Source organism: Delphinapterus leucas, chromosome 5, assembly GCF_059928025.1.
Source record: "Delphinapterus leucas isolate spDelLeu-1000000601 "Yukka" chromosome 5, BTC_Dleu_Yukka2, whole genome shotgun sequence".
NCBI lineage: Eukaryota > Metazoa > Chordata > Mammalia > Artiodactyla > Monodontidae > Delphinapterus > Delphinapterus leucas.
In genome coordinates, this window is record NC_143133.1 from 34,003,704 (window position 1) to 34,026,157 (window position 22,454).

The window sequence follows — 22,454 nt, forward strand, 5'->3', positions numbered from 1 at the left end:
GTTCCCAATGCTATGCAGTAGGACCTTGTTGTTTATCCATTCTATATATAATAGCTTACATCTGCTAATCCCCAAATCCCTATCCATCCCTCCCTACCACCCCTACCCCTTGGCAACCACAAGTATGTTCTCTGTGTCTGTGAGTCTGTTTCTGTTTCGTAGGTAAGTTCATTTGTGTCATATTTTAGATCCCGCATATAACAGATCATATGGTATTTGTCTTTCTCTTTCTGACTTACTTCATTTAGTATGATAATCTCTGAGTCCATCCATGTTGTTGCAAATGGCATTATTTTGTTCTTTTTTATGGCTGAGTAGTATTCCATTGTATATATGTGCCACATCTTCTTTATCCATTCATCTGTCAGTAGACATTTTGGTTGCTTCCATGCCTTGGCTATTGTAAATAGTGCTGCCATGAACATAAGGGTGCATGTATCTTTTGGAAATTACAGTTTCGTCTGGGTATATGCCCAGGAGTGGGATTGCTGGATCATATGGCAACTCTATTTTTAGCTTTTTGAGGAACCTGTGTACTGTTTTCCATAGTAGCTGCATCAACGAACATTCCCACCAACAGTGTAGGAAGGTTCCTTAGAAAACTCTTACTCTGAAGGTGTAATCCTTGGGGCCACTCAGTTTATATTAAGTGCAGATTATTAAGTTAATTTAAATCCTTGTGCCAGATATTAAGTGTAAGCAAAAAGATTAAATGAAAGTATCTTATTTTCACTGATGTAAAAATTTGTCAGTGAGCACGTAATTAATGAGATTGGTAACTGGAAATCATGAAAATCTCGGTACCTGATAAACTGATTTGACTTAGTAACACTAAGTCATTATTGACAAAACAAGGAAATCTAAGAAAACTTGATATACAGGCTTTTAAATAAACGTATCAAAGTCACTAAATATGTGGAATAAAATTAAAGGTTTTAAATGTAAGTGATTTGTAACAAGGTATACATCATTAATCTTGAAAGCATACTTTTGTATGCAGAGAGCAGTCCCTGGTTGACAGCCAGAAAATTTAGGGGGACCTCAGTCCTACAATTGCAAAGAATTGCATTTAAATGGGTTCTTTCTTAGAACCTTCAGATCAGAGCCTAGCCTGGCCAACACCTTGATTTTGGCCTTGTCAGGCCATGAGCAGAGAATCTAGCTGTGTTGTGCCTAAACTCCTGACCCATGGAAACTGTGAGATAATGTACACTATTTTAAGCCTTTTGATTTATAATAACTTGTTACACTACAGTAAAAACCTAATACACAGGATAACAGGCTTTACGCAGTTTTACTTTCCATAGTTTTTTATATTGATTGGGTCCAGTTGAAGTTTTACCCCTCATTCTTCAAATTCTAAATCAGCACAGAAGTTTTGTTGTAGACCACTATTACATTCTGCCCATTCCAGGTTCCCAGGAGTTAGCAGTTGACAAGTGTGAGCAGATAAGTACAGGTAGAGCCCAGAGAGAAAAAATACTAATATCTGTGGAAGACCTCTTGTGTTCTAGTTCATGCATCTGTTGTTTCCTTTGCTCTTTATCTTTACATCAAGGAGTAAGTCATGTGATCTCCATTTTACTGTGGAGAAACCAAGTCCTAAAATACTGTGTGAAGTAGTTGGCCTCAGTCACCTCTAGGAATGGTGGAGGAAGAATTTGACCCCATATATTTGTGACTTAAAAATCCTGTCTTTTGAAGTATTTTTATAATAGCTAGAAAAGTCTGTAATAACCCTAGTCTGATTCTGCCTGAAATCTTTGAGGCATACCTACATTCTTGTTTCATAGTGTCGACTCATTTTTGAAACATGGTCAACTGTATGATTCCCAAGGAATTAGTAACAGAATCTTCTGTGTACATTAATTTCCTCGCAGGGTAGACTGAGGGTTTTATAATGGAACTGAGGCAATAGGATTTATCTTATATCCAGAGCAATTTATTCTTTTAGTTAATGAGGCCCGAAAAAATATTTAGTAAACATGAAGTAAGTACTTAATTGCCATCTAAACAATAGGCCTTTGTTGGGACTACAGCTCCTTTATCTTGCTTCGGGCTATGCCTGGCTAGTCCTTAAATCATCTATAAGGAACATCATAGAAGAAAGCCTCTTTTAACACCACATATGTAAATGAGCAAAGGAAAAGGAGCAGAGTCCTGGGAGTTGTTAATAGACTTAGAATCACAGATACAGAAATTTTTAAGTTAAGTTCTTTGAGAAGTGTTATTCATTTGGTATCTAACATTATGTGTTCTGCAAAATTTGTTGAATTGCTTTAGACTGAATTGAATTGTGGGGTATTCAGAAGAATTTTACCATTTGTTTTTAAGCATCTTATCCTGAGTTTTTGGTTTGATTGAGAGAATTTCCTTTCCAGTTTTTAGAGTGTTATTGCAAGGCAGTGGTTTGTCTAATCCCTTTCTGTTGCTTATGAGATCAGAGGGCATTTATCATTCTGATGAAACTTGGTAATTCCCAGACATGCTTCCTGCTTGCCCTTGTAACCATAAAAGTCTCAAATCTGCTCTTATGTTGTATGAAATTTCAAAGTAAATTAATTCTTGTGAATAAAAATAAAACAATTTAGAAGGTGCCTTTAAAAACTATATATGATTCCCAGTAATTCTGATAGACACCCCTGTCACCAAAGTCTGCTGCAGGCTCCTCAGCTTTGGCACTATTGACATTTTGGGTGGATGATACTGTAATAGGAGACTGTCCTGTGCAGCATCCCTGGCCTCTTCCCCGCTAGCTAATGTGCTAATAATACCCGCCCAGTTGTGACAACCCAGAATGTCCCCAGCATTGCCACATGTCCTCTAGAGGGCAAAATTGCCTCTGGCTGAGAAGCAGGGATGCAGTTCATCACTGAGTTAACCAATGGAACCACCTTTCATTGATGATTATGTGATAACTTTGAACATTTTTGTTTTATAAAGTACCTCCTGGCATGAGGTGTGTAAGTCTCCCCAACAAGATTGTAAACCTTTAAGAAAGGGGATGCTTTCTTTTTGTATACATAGTGTCTAATATAGTGCTGGGCACTAAATAGAGCCCAAACATGTGAGAGTCTGACTAATATAATTGTGCATATTCTCCTAAAAGTGCTATTTCAGTTTAGTTTATACAGTCACATTAATCTGTTGGATAAACTAATTTCACTTTCATGCAGATTTATATTAAGATTTCAGATTCATTTTGCAAATGTCCTGAAAGGATTTATTTGACTTTTTGGTTTAAGATCTGTTGTTTTCTCTCAAATAATTTCAAGATACAACAGTGACTTTCCTTTGCATACCTTGATTTCCAGATGTAAAGCTGAATTTTGAATCATGAAGGAATTATTCTGAAGCATGTGTTCAGATTTCAGCTTACAGTGAAATTCTATAGCCAACTAAACCTTTAAAAATAAAAGGCTATAGAAAGAATGCATGCATATAAACTTGGCATTGGCAACTTGAGGGAACCACTGAAATAACTTTCTTTAGTACAAGAAACATCTGCTTCAACATCATGCTGTTTCTTGGTTTCACTTAAAATCTTTTTAAAGCATTTTATGAAACCTGCTTTGTCTCTGTCTTTAACATTTTAATAACTCTTTCATTGTCATTCATTATCTTAAGGCTGTATTCAGATATGATAAAAATTTACTTTTCACTAGTAACTGATAAATATAGTTTGCAAAAAAGGTACTATAAAGCAGTTTCAAAGGATTCTCATGTCTTTTTACCCCCAAGTTTCAAAGGATTCTCATGTCTTTTTACCCCCAAGTTTCAAAGGATTCTCATGTCTTTTTACCCCCAAGCAGCAGAAGCCAGATTTATATTATAACATGATATACATGACTTTATTTTCTGCCTATTAGTATGAGTTTTCTAGGCCTAGTACATTAAATTTTAAGATCTATAAATAATTTCATTTTCCAGAAAGGGATCAAGACATCTTTTGTAAGAAGGATATCATAAAAGGCTTTAGGACTGTGTTTACAATAATTTTAATTATTAAGTTTCAGTCTATAGTGCTTTTAATCTTTCATATAGATTTTTATGATATATGAGTAAATTTCTCCAAAGCCTGGCAAATGCTGAATTTCTTTTCTCTTTAAAGGTTCTTTCTCGTGGAGATGTTGTTCATGTGAAGATCCTTGGAATTCTGGCTCTTATTGATCAGGGTGAAACAGATTGGAAGTTAATTGCTATCAATGTGAATGATCCTGAAGCCTCCAAGTTTCATGGTAAGTCTGTAACTTTCCAGAAACAGAAGTAAATCAGTGTGTCATTGGAATTCTTAGAATTTAAAAGAGGCTCATGTAGAACACAGTGTATATTTTGGGAGTTAAACTTACACGTTTTGTTTTCTAATTCTCTCTCCATGGACTATAAAGGGCAATTCAATATGACTGTGTCTGAGTTATGTCGTACTGCTGGGAGGAGCAAGAGAACGAAAAGGAGTGCAGACAGACAGACGATACTTCAGACTAAGAAAGTACAATCTGTGGGTTCCCTTCCCCCTCACCTCCTTCCCTCCCGCCCTTCATTCTTTTCTTTCTTAAGTCTCTCTTTCATTCATTTGAGTAACAGGAAAAATAAAAAAGCAAAAAGGGGAGTGTTCATCAAAGACATAAGCTGTCTTTGCGGTACGCGGGCCTCTCACTGTTGTGGCCTCTCCCCTTGCGGAGCACGGGCTCCGGACGTACAGGTTCAGCGGCCATGGCTCATGGGCCCAGCTGCTTCGCGGCATGTGGGATCTTCCCGGACCGGGGCACGAACCCGTGTCCCCTGCATCGGCAGGCGGACTCTCAACCACTGCACCACCAGGGAAGCCCCATAAGCTGGTTTTATACCTAGTTTTTGTTCTGTCTTGTACAGGTGAAGGGAAAGATAACGGCCCTCTAACAAAATTTTGATGTCCCAGAAATTTAAGTTCCAGAAGTTTGGTATGATAAAGAGTTAACTTTCTTTGGTGTCGGACAGACTTCAGTTTGCGTTCTGGCTGTGCTACTTTCTACTTGAGTGACTTTGGATAGATCATTTAACCTTTCTGAATTTCAGTTTGCTCATCTAATAATGTAGGTAATTATACCTACTTGTGAGCTTGTTGGCAGTATAAGAGATGATTTACTTAAAGCATCTGGCTGTCATATGAAGTGTTGGGTATATGGTCACTATTATTATTCTCTGACCAATTTTTTCCCCTAGTTTTCTAACCTTTCTCCTTTCAGTTTCATCCTTATTTGGGATCCTGGTCTTTTCTAGACCTCAATTCTTATCTCAATTTGAAAATATACCATTTCTGAATTGACTGAAACTCATTAACACTTACATTTTAAACTGTCTTAATTTATGTGCATTTAAAACCTTTTCTTCACCGTGGAGCAGGAAGGAGAAGTACAGAGAGGGAAACTCCTGATGCAGAAAACATACTTTGCAGACTTTCTAGTTTTACACAGAGCTGCACTAGCAAGAGGGATGTGTAAAAGCTGTTCTTAGGGATTTTTTTCCATTATAATTGTGCATGCTCAATTTAATGTAAGCATTACCACTGATCAACATTGCTTTTTGAAATGCACCAAAATGTAAGCATAGCTGCATTTAATAAAGGAAGTGTTTTCTTAAAAAAAACAAAAAAACAAAAAACTTCTTGCACATGGAACAACAAGAGAGATTTTATGCCATTCTTGCTTGTAATTGAGAAAGGGAGGGGTCTGATCGGGTGAAGTACATATAACCTCAAGGTCAAAACTAAAACATGAAAACTACAATTAAAATATGAGACTCAGGCCCATAAACCATATATTTTTCTTATCTATTTCATTATTTTGCACTGGATTTCTTTATTATTGTATTTCTCACATATATATGTATGCATGTATATATGTATACATATGTAACAAGAGTAAATCAATACCCAATTTAAAAGTTTTTTAATACATAAGCTGCTCCTCAGATGAGAACTGATAATATAATGATGCAACAGCCAGCAAAAGCAAACTGTTCAACTAATTCATTTGTGATGTGGCACACTAAAGTCACGAAACTCTACTGAGGGATGTCCCTTTAAACTGGAGAGGCTGAGAGTCTAAGGAAACTAGTCTTTAGCTCAGTACTGTTGGAGATGTGATTTAACACCTCAAATTCCCTAACATATGTCAAACACTGGTGCCTGTCCTAGTACATATTATTATTCTTAATTTAGAAGAATCTCAAAGGATTTAAATAAATTGCCTAGGGACTTCCCTGGTGGCACAGTGGTTAAGAATCCACCTGCCAGTGCAGGGGACACGGGTTCGATCCCTGGTCTGGGAAGATCCCATGTGCCGCGGAGCAGCTAAGCCCGTGCGCCACAACTAACTGAGCCTGCGCTCTGGAGCCCGCGAGCCACGACTACTAAAGCCCGCGCGCCCAGAGCCTGTGCTCCGCAAGAAGAGAAGCCACCACCATGAGAAGAAGCCCGTGCACTGCGAAGAAGAGTAGCCCCCGCTCACCGCAACCAGAGAGAAAGCCTGTGCAGCAACGAAGACCCAACGCAGCCAAAAATAAATAAATTTTAAAATAAATAAATAAATAACGTGTCTAAGTTTGCACATTTAGTAAATAGTGGAACCATGATTTGAACTCATTTCAGTCTGATGAGAAAGTCCATTGCCCCATCTACCATGCGATACTGCACAATTCATATTTGTGTAATTTACAGTATTTGTAACTAGCAGTATTGAAACCAGATTACACAGTATAAAGTACCTTACTCCTACAGTTTCCTAAGGGTTAGAATGAAAAAATATAACTGTATTTTCACTTTTTTTCTGTTTATACCCCAAATGGAGACGGCTTGCACTTTGGGCATCCTCTTCTAAATTCTTGTTGTGTATGCTTATACAGAGAGACATGCAGAAATACTGAAACCATGACATGCAGAAATATTGAAGCTTATTTTGGTTGAGATGAAATTATCAGGCTAGAATAATTAAAATTATTGTTTTGAAAGGCAAAAAAGTACTTTTTTTTCCCATTACACTAAAAGGGAACACATACATTATCTTCATCTTAAGAAATACAGCAGTGCTTCTTTATAATAACTTTTTTAAATCTTAAAAGACTAGATGAGTAATTATTGACATATTTTGCTCTGAAATGGTAGCTGACATTGTCCTTTGTGTTTATTTCCAGAATGAATAAGGCACACAGGGGAAAATGGATTATTTAAGAATATTTGCATATTATTTACACTGAGTAGTTCCAATACTTAAGTACTCTTATATATCTAGATTTTGTAAGATAAGTTCTGTAGTTTTAAGAGTTATAAGTGTTTTCTTTTGTGACTTCTCATTTCTTTTACCTCCACGTTACTGTACATACTCCACATATTCCACGTTTCTTCTCTCCTCTTTTATTCGATAGAGACCCAAGAAAAAGAATAGATGTAGGCGCAAATTGAAAGGCTGAAGAGTCTGCAGTATAAATTTTTTTTTTTAATCCTAAATCATGGAATACTAGGTAACCCTATGTAGCAGCTTTTATTTTTCATTGAAACTGAAATTTGGTTTATATTTATCATATCTCTCTAACATCATCCAGCTCTCCTCTGAAACGATTTCAGACAAAAGACAGAGTTTCTGTTGTCCTGCTGCTCAAGCAAATATTAATGGACAGAAATCATTCCTAACCTTACTTTTTTTCTTCACTACTTAGCCTGGTGTGTTGTTTGTGTTTTCATTAGCACCTGTAAAGGGGGGAATTGGAGGGGATGAGAACTGAAAGATGCTCACTAATCACAGGGGTTGAAAGCTTCCTAAATTTGTGAAGGAATTTTTACAAAATTAGTTTCTATGAAAAGTTTGGTGCTATTCTCTATCTACTATAAATCTTTAAAAATTAATCAACAGTATTTAATCTGAAACCAAGCAACTTTTAAACATTTTATTGTGTCCCTCCCACGTGTACCTTCTGAAATCACAAACAGAAGACTTTGGATGGCATTTTTTTAATTATAAAAAATAGTCATATATTTGGAAATAAAAACTCAGAAGTATAAAAAGCGTATATAAAATGAAAAGTAATGTTCTCCTTCCTACTTTTTCATCCCCACCCCCCTAGACTGACTTCTCATATCTTCTTCCCCATATGTTTTTAGTTCTCAAGTGGTTGCTTCTGTTCTGTAATCAGTGTGCTCACACCTCTCTTTCTTTTCCCTGTTAACTTAAGTTGCTGCTTTCAAAGATTAGGAATTTAACATCTTATACATCTCTCAATTTTGTTATCATATTTCTTCTTCTGTTATCTTAATAACTCTAGGTATTACACTTTGAGCTGTATTTATTGCTTCATTAATTTTGAACGGTAACTCGTGGCTGCCCAGTGTAAAACCAGGGCATTCAGGTTTCTGTACTTCTTTCCTTCTTACAACCCAGCTTCCCTCAGCTACACTATGAGTTCTACAGTGTAAACATTTGTAATGCATAGGTTCTGTTCTTTAACCATAACTGTTTTTCATGTTTTGTCTCTTGAATCTGAAAGTTGAAAACTAATAAATAACATTTACAGTATTTATGTGACTATCATTCACTTCATTTATCATACTGTTTATCGAATGACTGGTTTTAGACAGGCTGTATACCCTTGAGCCTGCTGCATAGCTATGCTATTATCATGGGGCTTCTTTTCATTGCCTTTCTGGGTTATTAGTTCATTGCCTTTCTGGGTTATTAGTTCTATTCTTTCTTAGATTCTTTGATGCCCTCTACTTTCCTTTCCTTTTTCATTGTTGGCTGGTGTACATTTTCCAAAAATTTTTACAGAAAATGCATGGGAGATTGATTTCATACGTGTCAGAGTCCATACATGTCAGAAATAGTTTGTTTTGGTGGTCAACTTCTCCTTAAATAACTTTAAAATATCGGATGCAGTAACTTTAAATATAAATTACTGTATATCAGTTAAAATTTCTATCACAACGGAGTGATTTTTTAACAGTTTAAACATTTGTCATCTATACTTGACATTTTTATTCAATGGGAAGAAGAATTAAAAACGTAGGGAAGGGTAACTATCTGGACATTCTTTAAAATTCTGTAGTTTTCTGAGGATGTGTGTAATACAGAAATTTATAGAGAAATTTTTTTATTATTTCCTATATATAATTGTTATTTAGACATTTAAAAAGTAAGTCCCTCCTATTAATTTCTACTACCTTAAGAAAAAGAAGCTGTTTTTGACATGGTCAGTACCTGTTTCTTCTTTTCTGAAAACAGAAAAAAGTGTGTTTTAATTTATAGACAGTATGTTTTATCTATCTATCTATATATTTTTTGGTGTATTCAGACACATTTGTATTTCTGTAAGGAAGTTCTGGGGTTGTGGGGGTTTTTTAAGCAATTTTTATTACTCTTTAATTTTTATACATGTAGTTCTAGATGTATCATGCTTGAAGCGTGATACCAATATTTTAAAATTTATTTATTTATTTTTGGTTGTGTTGGGTCTTTGTTGCTGTGTGCCGGCTTTCTCTAGTTGCGTGAGCGGGGGCTACTCTTCCTTGCTGTGAGCGAGCTTCTCATTGCGGTGACTTCTCTTGTTGCAGAGCACAGGCTCTAGGCACGCGGGCTCAGCAGTTGTGGCACGTGGGCTCAGTAGTTGTGGTGCGCGGGCTGTAGGGTACACGGGCTCAGTAGTTGTGGCTCGCGGGCTCTAGAGCGCAGGCTCACTAGTTGTGGTGCACGGGCTTAGTTGCTCCGCGGCATGTGGGATCTTCCTGCACCAGGGCTCGAACCCGTGTCCCCTGCATTGGCGGTTGGATTCTTAACCACTGCGCCACCAGGGAAGCCCTGTGGTTGTTTTATTTGTTAGGAAATAACTTCTTTGATCCTAATGAACATGTACAGACTTTGGTAGACTGTAATATCCTGTTTTAATGTTTATAGTTTTTTAAACTTTGACTTGACTGAACTAAAACTAGCCATTGCATCAGAGAATACATTTCAGTTGGAAGGAAACTGTGGTTGCTGGCTATGTTTCTGTAATTTTAACATTATTATTTAAATATTCAAGTTTTGCCTTCTGAAAGTTGAGTAGCAACTTTGAAAATCTAAAAAATGTCTAAACAGCATTTGAGAACAAATTCCTCATACGCCCTGATAGAAAATTGGTCACTTTGGCTGGCTCATTAACACTTGGGGAGCACTAAGACCATTTAATGCACTGTAATTAGGTTCCAGCCCCTAATGCTCTTAATGGTACCTTAATGACCTGAAAGAGTTAATAAGACTCCCAGGGCACCTAAATTGTTACTAGAGAATGCCTTGGCTGTTAGGGATAATAGTGCTTGGTTCTGAAATAACCAAGTTCAGAGCTTTTTAAGAAGATGGAAATGCTAGGGCATATGTAATTTCTCTCCTGGTTAAACTAACCACCTTCTATAATATCGAGCTTCAGATATTCACCAAACAGATGTTTGAGCCTCTTCAGGACCACCAACGATGCCTAAGGCCCTTATGTCAGGAGAAGTAATGTCATGAGGTAATTTAAGCCTAGAAGCTATGTCAGCTTGCAGAGCAATAAAGATTTCTTTTGATTGGTATTAAATAAATGAAAACTATTGTCTGATGTCCTGTAATAAATATTGCCTGTGCAGTGATGTTAAAGTTTTCAAAAATTGAAAATCAGAACAATTATATTGATGTAGATACATTCTGGGATGAATAAATTACATGAGTAATAAGGGACTTATTTTAAATGAGGCAGTTGGGACTTTTTCAAAGGCCAGCATTGCACTTGTCCTGAAATTATCAGAATTTATATGTATTTCATATTTGTAGAATTTCAACTTACATTTAAAGAAATTTGAAAGTCAAATAAAACTATGTAGTTTCTTTTATTTTCTTTCAAGGCAGGAACAAACGCATGGAAACCAAATCTATTTGACTTAAATTTTCATGTGCTAAATAAACAATTCTAGTGCCCCTGCAATTATTATTTTAAAAATAAGCCAAATTAATAAGGTATTTAATTTCCTTACTTCCTAAAACACAAGTTAACCTTATCATTTAGGGAAAAAATAGGGCACAGCATATTAATCTTAAGGGAAAATATTCACATTAACCTTTGTAACCGGAAAGAATAGTGTTCTCTTTGCTTTCCTTTGCGTGTATTCTTTGGCACAGAAAGGGGCCGGCATGTCACCATTGTCGTCCTAAAAGCTGTAAAATTTCTGGAACAATTACTGTATGTCGAGGAACTATGCTGAGTGCTTCTTTTGGAATATCTGTTGAATGTTTACCTAAGTTCAAGCAAGATGTGCTAGTGTTCCCTTTTTTGTTTCAGATTGGGAACCTGAGGGCACTGGTGGTTGGGGGTGGGCATTGGTCAGTGACTTCCCTAAAGGCTGTGGGAGCCACTCCATCGCATTGATGCTCGGAAGAGTATTTGTGGCCTTGGACTATCTTGCTTTCTGGGAGCGCTGACCACTTGCTCTTCAATAGTTGAGGCATCAGTGGGATAATTATGATTAGAAGTCCCAGTAAAAGATGGCTCTTTTGATCTTCATTCCTTTGATTTCATTAATAGGTATGGCTTAATAGGCGTGGGTGGGTAGGGATGGGATGTGGGAGGAGGCAGTTGAGGAACGGGGACAAATCAAGTAAAATGTACTATAATTAAGAATAGAATTAAGTTACTGGGAATCATTTGCCTCTTTTTCAAAAAAAATTAATTAATTTATTTATGGCTGTGTTGGGTCTTCGTTTCTGTGCGTGGGCTTTCTCTAGTTGTGGCAAGCGGGGGCCACTCTTCATCACAGTGCGTGGGCCTCTCACTATCGCGGCTTCTGTTGTTGCGGAGCACAGGCTCCAGACGCGCAGGCTCAGTAATTGTGGCTCACGGGCCCAGTTGCTCCGCATCATGTGGGATCCTCCCGGACCAGGGCTCGAACCCGTGTCCCCTGCATTGGCAGGCAAGCTTTCAATCACCGCGCCACCAGGGAAGCCCCATTTGCCTCTTTTTTGAACCTTGACCTCTTCCAGTGTTTTTTCAGGCTTCAGTCATATTCCTACGATGTGAAGAGTAGGGGAGGCCTAAATTCTAAAATCCTCTCTTGTATGTATTAGTTATCTGACCTTGGGAAAGTCACGTAACCTCCTTTTTTTTTTTTTTTAATTTCCTTTTTCCCTCCAGCACATGTTCCCAATACACGAATAAGATTTTTCTTTATTTTTTTTACAAATGTATTTATTTTTTATTTATTTATTTATTTATTTATTTATTTTCGGCTGAGTTGGGTCTTTGCACGCGGGCTGTCTCTAGTTGCTGCGCACGGGCTTCTCATTGTGGTGGCTTCTCTTGTTGCAGAGCACAGGCTCTAGGGCGTGTGGGCTTCAGTAGTTGTGGCTCGCGGGCTCAGTAGTTGTGGCTCGCAGGCTCTAGAGTGCAGGCTTAGAAGTTGTGGCTCACGGGCTTAATTGCTCCGCAGCATATGGGATCTTCCCGGACCAGGGATTGAACCTGTGTCCCCTGCATTGGCAGGCGGATTCTTAACCACTGCGCCACCAGGGAAGTCCCTCACATAGCCTGTTGAAGCTTTCTTCATTTCTAAAGTTGTGGGATTGATCTTCTAATCAGTAAATGACCCCTAGAGCTTTTCTTCTCTAACTTTTGGTTGTTTTAGGAATATTTCAATCCATTATTCAGACAGGCTAAAGCCTGTCTTCTTCTAAAATAGAAAGACCTAAATTATCTTCAGAGTTAGTGCTGAATGAAACGCAGTTTAAGTTAAAGATCATGAGATAGATTTCTTGGGGACATTGGCACATTTTTCGGTACTTTAGGGAAGCTGTTAAGTGGTGGAGCTGAAACTTCAGTGAAAGTCTGGCTGACCCAAAGCCTTAGCTTTTAGCTACTTGGTTATGTGGTTCTAGTTAAAATTAGATTAGAAAACCATTTGGATTTCTGTGTTACAAGGCACCTGGATGGTTTTCATTTTACTGGTCATGTAAAATTTCTTGTGAAATGGTAAAAAATATTTATATTTTGGGAAAGAGATCTACCAAGTCTTTTCCAAGAAGTTTTTCTGATACAGTACAAATAGGCTTCTATCTTTGTTTGGTTTTAACTTATTTTGAAGTATATTCCATTTTTCATGATGTTAACATACATTTTTAGTATAGATGTTGATAAGAGTAGAATTTGTGGAAAAGGAGAATAGAGAAAGAAAAGGCAACTAAAATGAAGGATACTGTTCATTAGTCTGTGTGCTATTAAGCATAGATATGCAGAACAGCGTGGAAAACATGAGAACCTTTTAGGGATCCCATGTAAGTGTAGCTATTAAAACACTTCTCTGAGCTGGAACCTCTATTTGTGATGATACAGTAAATATTATGGAAGAGAACTGTTACTTCTTGTGAATGTTTATAAAATGTCATCAAAAACGTATGTTCTCACTTCCCACAGACTTTGTTTGGAGGCCGGTCTTGCACACATTTAGCTCTGTGAGAGCAGCATCTACAGCATTGGAACGAGAGCTTTGTGCATTTATGTCACTTCCTTTGGTGGCATCCCTTAGAATTGGAAACTCCTTTTCTACTTTTTTTTTTACTCTCTTTGGACAGAATTTCAAACATGAGCACATTTTCTAGTATCTTTTTTTTTCTTTTAAATAATATGGGCAAGGAGATATGGCACTACATTTGTGTTACTGTTTTTTATCTAAAAATAAAAACAAAAATCCTCAGCTGATTATATGCTTTCCTTACTTCCTGTTGTGGTCTGGTGGAGATAATGCCAGTGAAAACAGCATTTTCATTTTTTTTTCCCCCCTCTGGATCATTTTCATGGAAGTACAGGTGGTTCTCTATATGGGGATGTGGATAGGAAGTTAATGATGTGACTGTATATATAGTTTGATAAATATCCCTGGGTGACCCTGATGGGTTCCTCCAAGTTGAGAACCATTCTGTTAATCTATTCTTCTTTGCTGGTTGGATAATCCAGTCTTGGAACTAGAATAATTGATAACAATTTTGATATATGTTCAGTTAGGAGATGTAATCACCTAATCAAATTTGATGATGTTCTTCTCCCCACACGTACCCCTGCCACCCCATATTTAAAGGTAGCGCAGGTGGCCCTTGAACAACGCGGTGGTTAGGGGCACCAACCTGGCACAGTCAGAAATCCACATGTAACTTTACAGTTGGCCCTCCGTATCTGCAGTGCAGGCATCCTCAGATTCAGCCATCCATGGATCACTAGTACTGCGGTACACACATTGAAACGAATCCATGTATAAGTGGACCTGCACAGTTCAAACCCATGTTGTTCAAGGGTCAGCTCTATATTGAGGTTACTCTATTCCCTTTAAGATCTTGAGCCAATTACTTAAGCTCATGGAGTCCCAGTTTCCTAATTTACATAAAGGAAATAAATAATGCCTAATTTACAGGTTTTGAAGCTTCAATGACATACTATTACTGAGCCTTTAAAAGGTTTTTTTTTTTTGCCAATCTAATAGATGAAAATGGTATTTTGTTTTAATTTTACATTTTCCTGCTTAATGCTTGGATGGAGCATCTTTTTCATATATTTATTGGCTAGTTGTATCTTCCCTTCTGTGAATTGCCTATGCATGGTGCCCTCCATTTTTCTATTGAGTTGACATATTCTTTTGATATTTGGGAGTTGCTTAGATATTTTGGATATTCTTTATTATTTAGGTTGCAAATATTTTCTCCCTATCTTCAGAGAAGCTGTGTTGCCTTTTGTCTTACAGGCATTTTAAATTCTGACGTATTGCATTTTGTCAATCATTTTTATATGTGACTTTAGCATTTTGATTCTTACGTAAGGATTTCTTACCCCATAGTCACAAAGTTGTTTTTCCTTATTTTTTTTTTATTCTTTTATGTTTTAATTTTTTTACACTTGGATCTTTAATCCATGTGGAATTTATTTTTTCCATATAAATAATTTTTTCATCACCTCTTAACAGAAAAATCTTTTCTCTTCCCCCTTTTTTGAAATGTCTCCTTTATTGTATATTGCATTCTTATTTATACAGATAGTCTGCTTCTGGATTCTCTTTGGTGTCAGTGATCTATTTCTGTGCTAGTGCCACATTATTTTAATTACAACAACCTCATAATAAAACATATAGAAGGCAAATCCTCCTTTTGTTCTACATTTTCCAAGTTGTTTGGTTTTTTTCTAATGCATATATTCTTCTGGGCAAATTTTTGGAATTGTCAGGGATTTCTGCTCTCTTTAAAATATTAAATTTTGCAATAATGAGCATGATATGTTTATATATTTCTCCAGTTATTCAGGTTTTCTTGTTTATCTTTTAGAAAATTGATGTAGATTTACTAATGAAGGTCTTACATTTTATGTTCGGTTTGTTTCTAGGTATTTAATTTTTCCACTACAAAAGCTTTGTTCAGTGTCTGGCATGTTATAGGTGCTTGGTAATTTTTTTTAAATTGATGAATAAATGAATGTATGCATATATATTGATAAAAACTGAATGTTTTGAGCAAAGTTTGAAAATACCTTCAAAATAGTGCATTTTCACTTATTTTAAAGTGAGAAAACATTTGTACTTAAATTTTTGGCATTTTTAACAATTGTAGTTATGTTTCTTTGGAGTTACCTGTACATTGCTAAGGACAAGTATTTTTTGGTATTTGCAGTGCTGTAGGGATTCATACATATTGTGTGTGATCAGTGTAGCTTGTTCTATTTTGTCGCTGAATAGTTTCCATTGTGTAGATACACTGCAGTTTATCCATCCACCTGTTGACAGAAATTTGGGTTTTGAGTTTGGGGCTAATACAAATAAAGCTGCTATGAACATTCAAATATATAGGTCTTTGTGTGAACCTATGTTTTCGTTTCTCTTGAGGAAATACCTGAGAATAGGGTTATAGGTCAGTGGGTAATTATATGCTTAACATTGTAAGAAACTGTCAAACTTTACTAAAGTGACTTTATATACCATTTTGCATTTCCACCAGCAAGTTGTATGAGAGATCCAGTTGGTCCCAGAACCTCCATCCATTGTGCTTTGGTTTCATATTGTCTTAAACAATAAAATGCCTTTTAAAAAAATTAAGAGGAAAAACACACACACACATATGTATTCTATTATATTTACCCATGTTTTGCCATTTTTTTACCCATATATTTTATTACTTCCTGAAGATCTGTAGTTTCCATCTGGTGTTATTTCCCTTCAACTTTAGCATTTTTTGTAGTGCAGTTCTTTGGGCGATGAATTCTCTCCATTTTCATTGATCTGTCTTTTCTTGGCTTTTCTTGCCTTTGTTTTGGAAGTATACTTTCACTGGATATAGAATTTTGAGTTACAGGGTTTTTTTGTAAAGATTTTCCATTTTCTTTTGGCCTGCATTGTTTTTGATAAGCCAACAGTGTGTTGTTAACTTAGTGTATAATATATTGTTTTTATTAGACTGTTTTAAAGGTTTTCTCCTCATTTTTGGATTTCAGCAATTTTTCTGTGATATGCTAAGCTGGTCTTTCCTTTATATTTATTTGTCCTCCTTAGGCTATCCTGAACTTTGCAGATCCGTAAGTTCATGTTTTTGCCACATTTGGGAAATTATTTACCGTTATATTTTCACATTGTTTTCAGGCCATATTTTCTACCTTCATTCTGAGACTCATAACATATTTTAGACCACTTTAAAAATTATTATTATATAAATTTCAGGTGTACATCATTATAATTTGACATCTGTATTCACTACAAAGTGATCACCATGACAAGTCCAGTTGCCATCCACCACCAAACCATTGACCCTCTTCACCCACTTCAGTCACCCCTCAACCCCTTCCCCTCTGGTAACCATTAACCTAATCTCTGTATCTATGAGTTTGTTTTTGTTTTATTTGTTTGTTTTGTTTTGTTTAGATTCCACATGTCAGTGAAATTATACAGTATTTGTCTTTCTCCCTCTGGCTTATTTACTTAGCATAATACCTTTGAGGTCCATCCATGTTGTTGCAAATGGCAGGATTTCATTCATTTTTATTTCCAAGTAGTATTATGTTTATGTTTATATACGACATCTTCTTTATCCATTCATCTGTTGATGGACACTTGAGTTGTTTCCATATCTTGGCTATTGTAAATAATGCTGCAGTGAACGTAGGGGTGTATATGTCTCTTCAAATTAGTGTTTTCATATTTTTTGGGTAAATACCCATAAGTGGATTAGCTAGATCATATGGCTTTTCTATTCTTAATTTTTTCAGAAATCTCCATACTGTTTTCCATAGTGCCTACACCAAATTACAGTCCTACCAACAGTGCACAAGGGCTCCCTTTTCTCTACATTCTCTCCAACGTTTGTTATTTCTTGTCTTTTTGAGAATAGCCATTCTAACAGGTGTGAGGTGATATCTCATTGTGGCTTTGATTTGCATTTCCCTGATAATTAGTGATGTTGAACATGTTTTCATGTGCCTGTTGACCATCTGTATGTCTTCTTTGGGAAAATGTCTATTCAGATCCTCTGTCCAGTTTTGAATTGGGTTTGTTGTTGAGTTTTATGAGTTCTTGATATATTTTGGATATTAGCCCATTATCAGATATATGACTAGCAAATATCTTCTCCTATTCATTAGGTTGCCTTTTCATTTTGATGATGGTTTCCTTTGCTGCACAAAAAGGCTTTTTAGTTTGATGTAGTCCCATTTATTTATTTTTGCTTTTGTTTCCCTTGCCTTTGGAGTTAAATCCACAAAAACATCATCATTAAGGCTGATGTCAGTGAGGTTACAGCCTATGTTTTCCTCTAGGAAGTTTAAGATTTCAGATGTTATATTCAAGTATTTAATCCATTTCGAGTTAATTTTTGTGTATGCTGTATTTAGACCACTCTTAATTGTCTCACAGGTCACTGAAACTCTCATGTCTTTTCAGTCTTTCTTCCTTATTGTTCTTTAGACTCCATGATTTCTATTGATCTGACTTCTACTTACTTGATTTATTTCTGCCATATCCAAGTTCTGCTATTAAATTCATGATTTTTCATTTCAGATACTCCCTCATTTGTTTTTTGTTGTTGTTGTTTTTGATAGTTTCATAGTTTTTATTCCTCAACTGAGATTTCCACATGTTCATGCGTTGTGACCATATTTTCCTGAACGTCCTTGAACATATTCATAATAACTACTTTAAAATCCTTGTTTGTAGGGGTCCTCTCAGGATTGATTTCTTTTGATTTTCTTTTGTACCAAGAAGTTATTTATTAGTAAGTAAGAGTGTGTTTTTCCTTTATTGTTTGTTTTTAATATCCAATATTTAATTATATCAAAAGTTGGGGGGACTTGGCATGGTTCTTTCTGGGTAGGCAAGAGAGTAATTTAAATTATTTAAAATATTTAATATTAATTAATTAGAATATTAATATATATTATTAATATTATATAATATAATAATATCAATAAATATCTTAAAGGTATTTATTATAGAATGTGTTAAGATTTTCTCATGATTAAAATTTCTTACTTTTTTTTGTTTTTGGTAAATAATTACTTTTAAAGTTCATTGCGTCTTTGATAAGTCTCCAGAGTAAAAATATGTCATAGGTTAGATTTGTCTCTCTCTCTCTCTCTCTCTTTCTCTCTCATATTGTTCATGGGCTGTATGTATAAAATGAGCCTTATCAACTGAATTTTTTACCTCATTTACATCATTACTGTTTGCTTATTTGGCAAAAATAGAGTATTAAAGTGTGTTTAAGTCTGAGATCTGGGTAAAATGGAAGTCTTGACAAATACCTGTGATTAGAAGCTACTCCTGGCATAAGAGAATGTATTTTTTTATAATAAATATTAGAAAGAAAGTCAATTATCAAACCTTTCTTTTTTCTTAATAGATTACAGTTTGTGATATTCAGTTACGTTTTAGAAACAAGTGAATTGGTTTATACTGAAAAGAAACTTGATTACATGTTGAAAGGTATACAGTATCTCGAAAGAAAAAGATAAGTCATAAAGATTGCTTTTAAAAAGTGAAAAGTGTTATGATCCTCTCACACCTACAGAGATAAAGTGGTAGGTTTTGACTAAGATATTTTAGCTTAATTTCTCTGCTTTTATAAATTTCTAAATCAAAATTAGTTAAGACAAACTAAATTAAAATGGAGAGCTCTGGATTTTGAAAAGCCAAATTGAACTTTAAATTTTGTTATATTGCATCATTATTTTCTGTTTTGCTTTTTACCTAGCATTTAATAAAGAAATTTACAAAATTTCCAGTGGTTTTATATAGAACTATGGTTATTTATAAATCATGTATTTTTAGTTTTAATATAAAAATTCCCTTAAGGAGACTATATATAATCTTTGTTAATTAAACTTTCAAATTTGGAAACAGCTCTTTTATAAAGTAAATCATGGCTGTACACTATTTGTCAGAAGTTATGACACCTTTTATGAAACTAAAAAAATAGGTAATATATATTTAGGTGACTGCATTTAGTTGTATTATAATTTAAACTGCTACTTAATGTTACAGACTAGTCCTTTTTAGCTCTTTGATACTTTAAATTTTACGTAAGTCTGATCTTTACTGGGTTTTGTTGTTTTTAATTTTTTCTTTAACTGGTAATTCTTCTCAGTTCTGCTTTCTAATAATATCCAAAACTGACCATTTGTCACCACCTCCATACAACTACAATAATCAAAGCCCTCATCACATTTCGCCTCATATTGGATTTCCTGCTTCCACTTCTTCCTCTCCACGGTCTTTTCCCTACACGGCAGCTAGAATTCTTCATGCAACACATACTCTGCCCAGAATCCTGTAGTGGCTTCTCATCGCAAAGCCAAGTCCCTAGTCTGGCCCTTAGACTCCCATGTGACTGCTTCTATAATCTCATCTCTTAATACTCTTACTTCACCCTGCTCTAAACGCAGGGTTTTCTTGTCTTCCTCAAACGTTTGATGCACACTCGTACCTCAGAGTATTGATTGGCACAGTCTTCCTCCCAGAACTCCTCTTCTGCCTATGTGAATGAGCTGCTCCCACACTTCATCTAAGAATTTACTAAAATACTTTTTGTCAGAGGCTGTCCCTGATCTCTCATATCTAAAATCCTCTTCCCCACCTCATTTGCAGATCAATCGACATGTTTAATTGTAAATTTTTACATCTTTATCTCATCTTTAACTGACCCAGGCCTACTTTGACAGCAGATTTTTTTGTTTTTTTTTGCAGTACGCGGGCCTCTCACTGTTCTGGCCTCTCCCGTTGCGGAGCACAGGCTCCGGACGCGCAGGCTCAGCGGCCATGGCTCACGGGCCCAGCTGCTCCGTGGCATGTGGGATCTTCCCTGACCGGGGCACGAACCCATGTTCCCTGCATTGGCAGGCGGACTCTCAACCACTGCGCCACCAGGGAAGCCCCGACAGCAGATATTTTTAGCAGTCTCTTTTATTGAATTCTTTTAAAAACATTCAAGTTACTTTCATAGAAACAAAATCTCATTTTTTTGTACTGATAAAGTCACTGCCTTATATAATTTTTATTAAATCTCATAATTGTAACAACAGATGCAGTTGGCATGAATGTTTTGGGAATAAACATACCGGCTTGCTAAGGCTAAAACTTGTGGGAGCCAAGTGTGGGCTTCATTCTAGAGCTGTCTATCAGACTCAGCAGACAGACCACTGTGGACATCAGGCAGAATATTTACAGAAGTGGAGAGTCTTTGTTAATCGTCTGGCTAATTGATCAAGTAGATCTCGATTAAGAGAGTTTAATTGTAGTTAAAAACTGAAACTGAAATAAGCTTAGCTTGATTATATAAAAGAGCTCTTCTAGATTATTCTTTTATTGTTGGATTAGTTCATCTTGAAAATAAATTATATAATTATCTCTAGTAGAAACTTTCAATAAAATTAATTCCAAGAGTGGAAATAAATGACTACTAGAGAATCGCTGCTTTTCTTAAAATAACATATATTATAAAAAATATATCTAATGAAAAAATTCTGGAGTTAGATAATAATGATGGTTGTGCAACATTGTGGAGGTACTTAATGCCCTTGAATCAAACACTTAAAAATGGTAAATTTTATGTTATGTATATTTTCCCGCAATAAAACCAAAATAAAAATACATCTACACATAAAAACTAATATAAATAAACCTGTGGCAAATTATTAATGTGCAATATAGAAGAAAAGTCAGAATTCATGGAATTAGAGGACTTGTATTTATATAATACTAGTTCTACCATGAATGAGTGGGCAACATTTTGACAAATCTTTTACATTTTCTTTTTTTTTTAATTAATTAATTAATTAATTTTTGGCTGCATTGGGTCTTCGTTGCTGCGCACGGGCTTTCTCAAGTTGCGGCGAGCAGGGGCTACTCTTCGTTGTGGTGTGCGGGCTTCTCATTGCAGTGGCTTCTCTTGTTGCGAAGCGTGAGCTCTAGGCGCGCGGGCTTCAATTGTGGCACGCAGGCTCAGTAGTTGTGGCTCACAGGCTCTAGAGCGCAGGTCAGTAGTTGTGACTCACCGGCTTAGTTGCTCCGTGGCTTGTGGGATCTTCCTGGACCAGGGCTTGAACCCATGTCACCTGCATTGGCAGGCAGATTCTTAACCACTGCGCCACCAGGGAAGTCCCTTTTACCTTTCCTTAGCTGTAGTTTTCTTAAGTTTAATGTGAATTTACTTACTTCTCACAACTCTCAGGAGTTTTATGAGGAAGAAATGAGGTTATTTATGTAAAAATCTTTTATGAACTGTGTAAGTCAGTTTATAGGCTTCAGGTGGAATTTTTCATATTTTTGGTAATTCATTGAACTGACTGTTGGTATTGCATATAAGGTTTTGGCTTGAGGCATTTGCTGTTGAGGTTTTAAAAATATTTAAATTGCGTATTTAAAATGTTTTATTTTTTTGTGAAAATGCAGCTGTTTATTCCCCAGGGTTTAATTAATTGAGAATGGAAAAGTTTAGCTTATGTTTGTAGAGTTACACTTCTTATTGGCATTATTAAATGTTCAGGTTTTTTATTATTGATGTCTTTTCTTAACAGGTTCCCTTCATAACTTCTGAAGGGAAAACCTTGCCAGCTGAGGTAGATACTGGATAACTTAGTTTTTCCTTTCTTATTTGAAATCAGTGTGTTAAAAAGCAATTATCAAAAAAAAAAAAAAAAGGTTTATGCAGTGGAACAGGAAATGGTAGACTGGGCAAATATAATGATGTCATAAATCAGATCTAAGTAATAGAAAATTATTTATTTTGGACATTGATTAAAGTGCATTTCTGGTTGCTCACCTTCAGTGGACTAAGAGATATTTTTTCCTCTGAGTAAGAAAACAGTGAATTGGAGGAACTCAGTTAATTTCAGAGATTTTTTTTTTTGTAAAAATGAGATAGGATGTCGGAAGATGGTCAATAGAAAGCTCACTTTAGAAGGAAGCT

The 22,454-nt window shown here is 35.8% G+C and overlaps 1 protein-coding gene across 4 annotated transcripts in view; it reads left to right on the plus strand.

The window, feature by feature from the left end:
- The window catches only part of PPA2 (inorganic pyrophosphatase 2), an 83,983-nt gene that overhangs the window by 36,468 nt on the left and 25,061 nt on the right, over nt 1-22,454 (plus strand). For all 4 annotated transcript variants that reach the window (XM_089911609.1, XM_089911611.1, XM_022567068.3 and 1 more), the window contains one exon: nt 4,112-4,238. In XM_089911609.1, the coding sequence (XP_089767735.1) occupies nt 4,112-4,238 (127 nt within the window). The remainder of the gene's footprint in view (nt 1-4,111; nt 4,239-22,454) is intronic.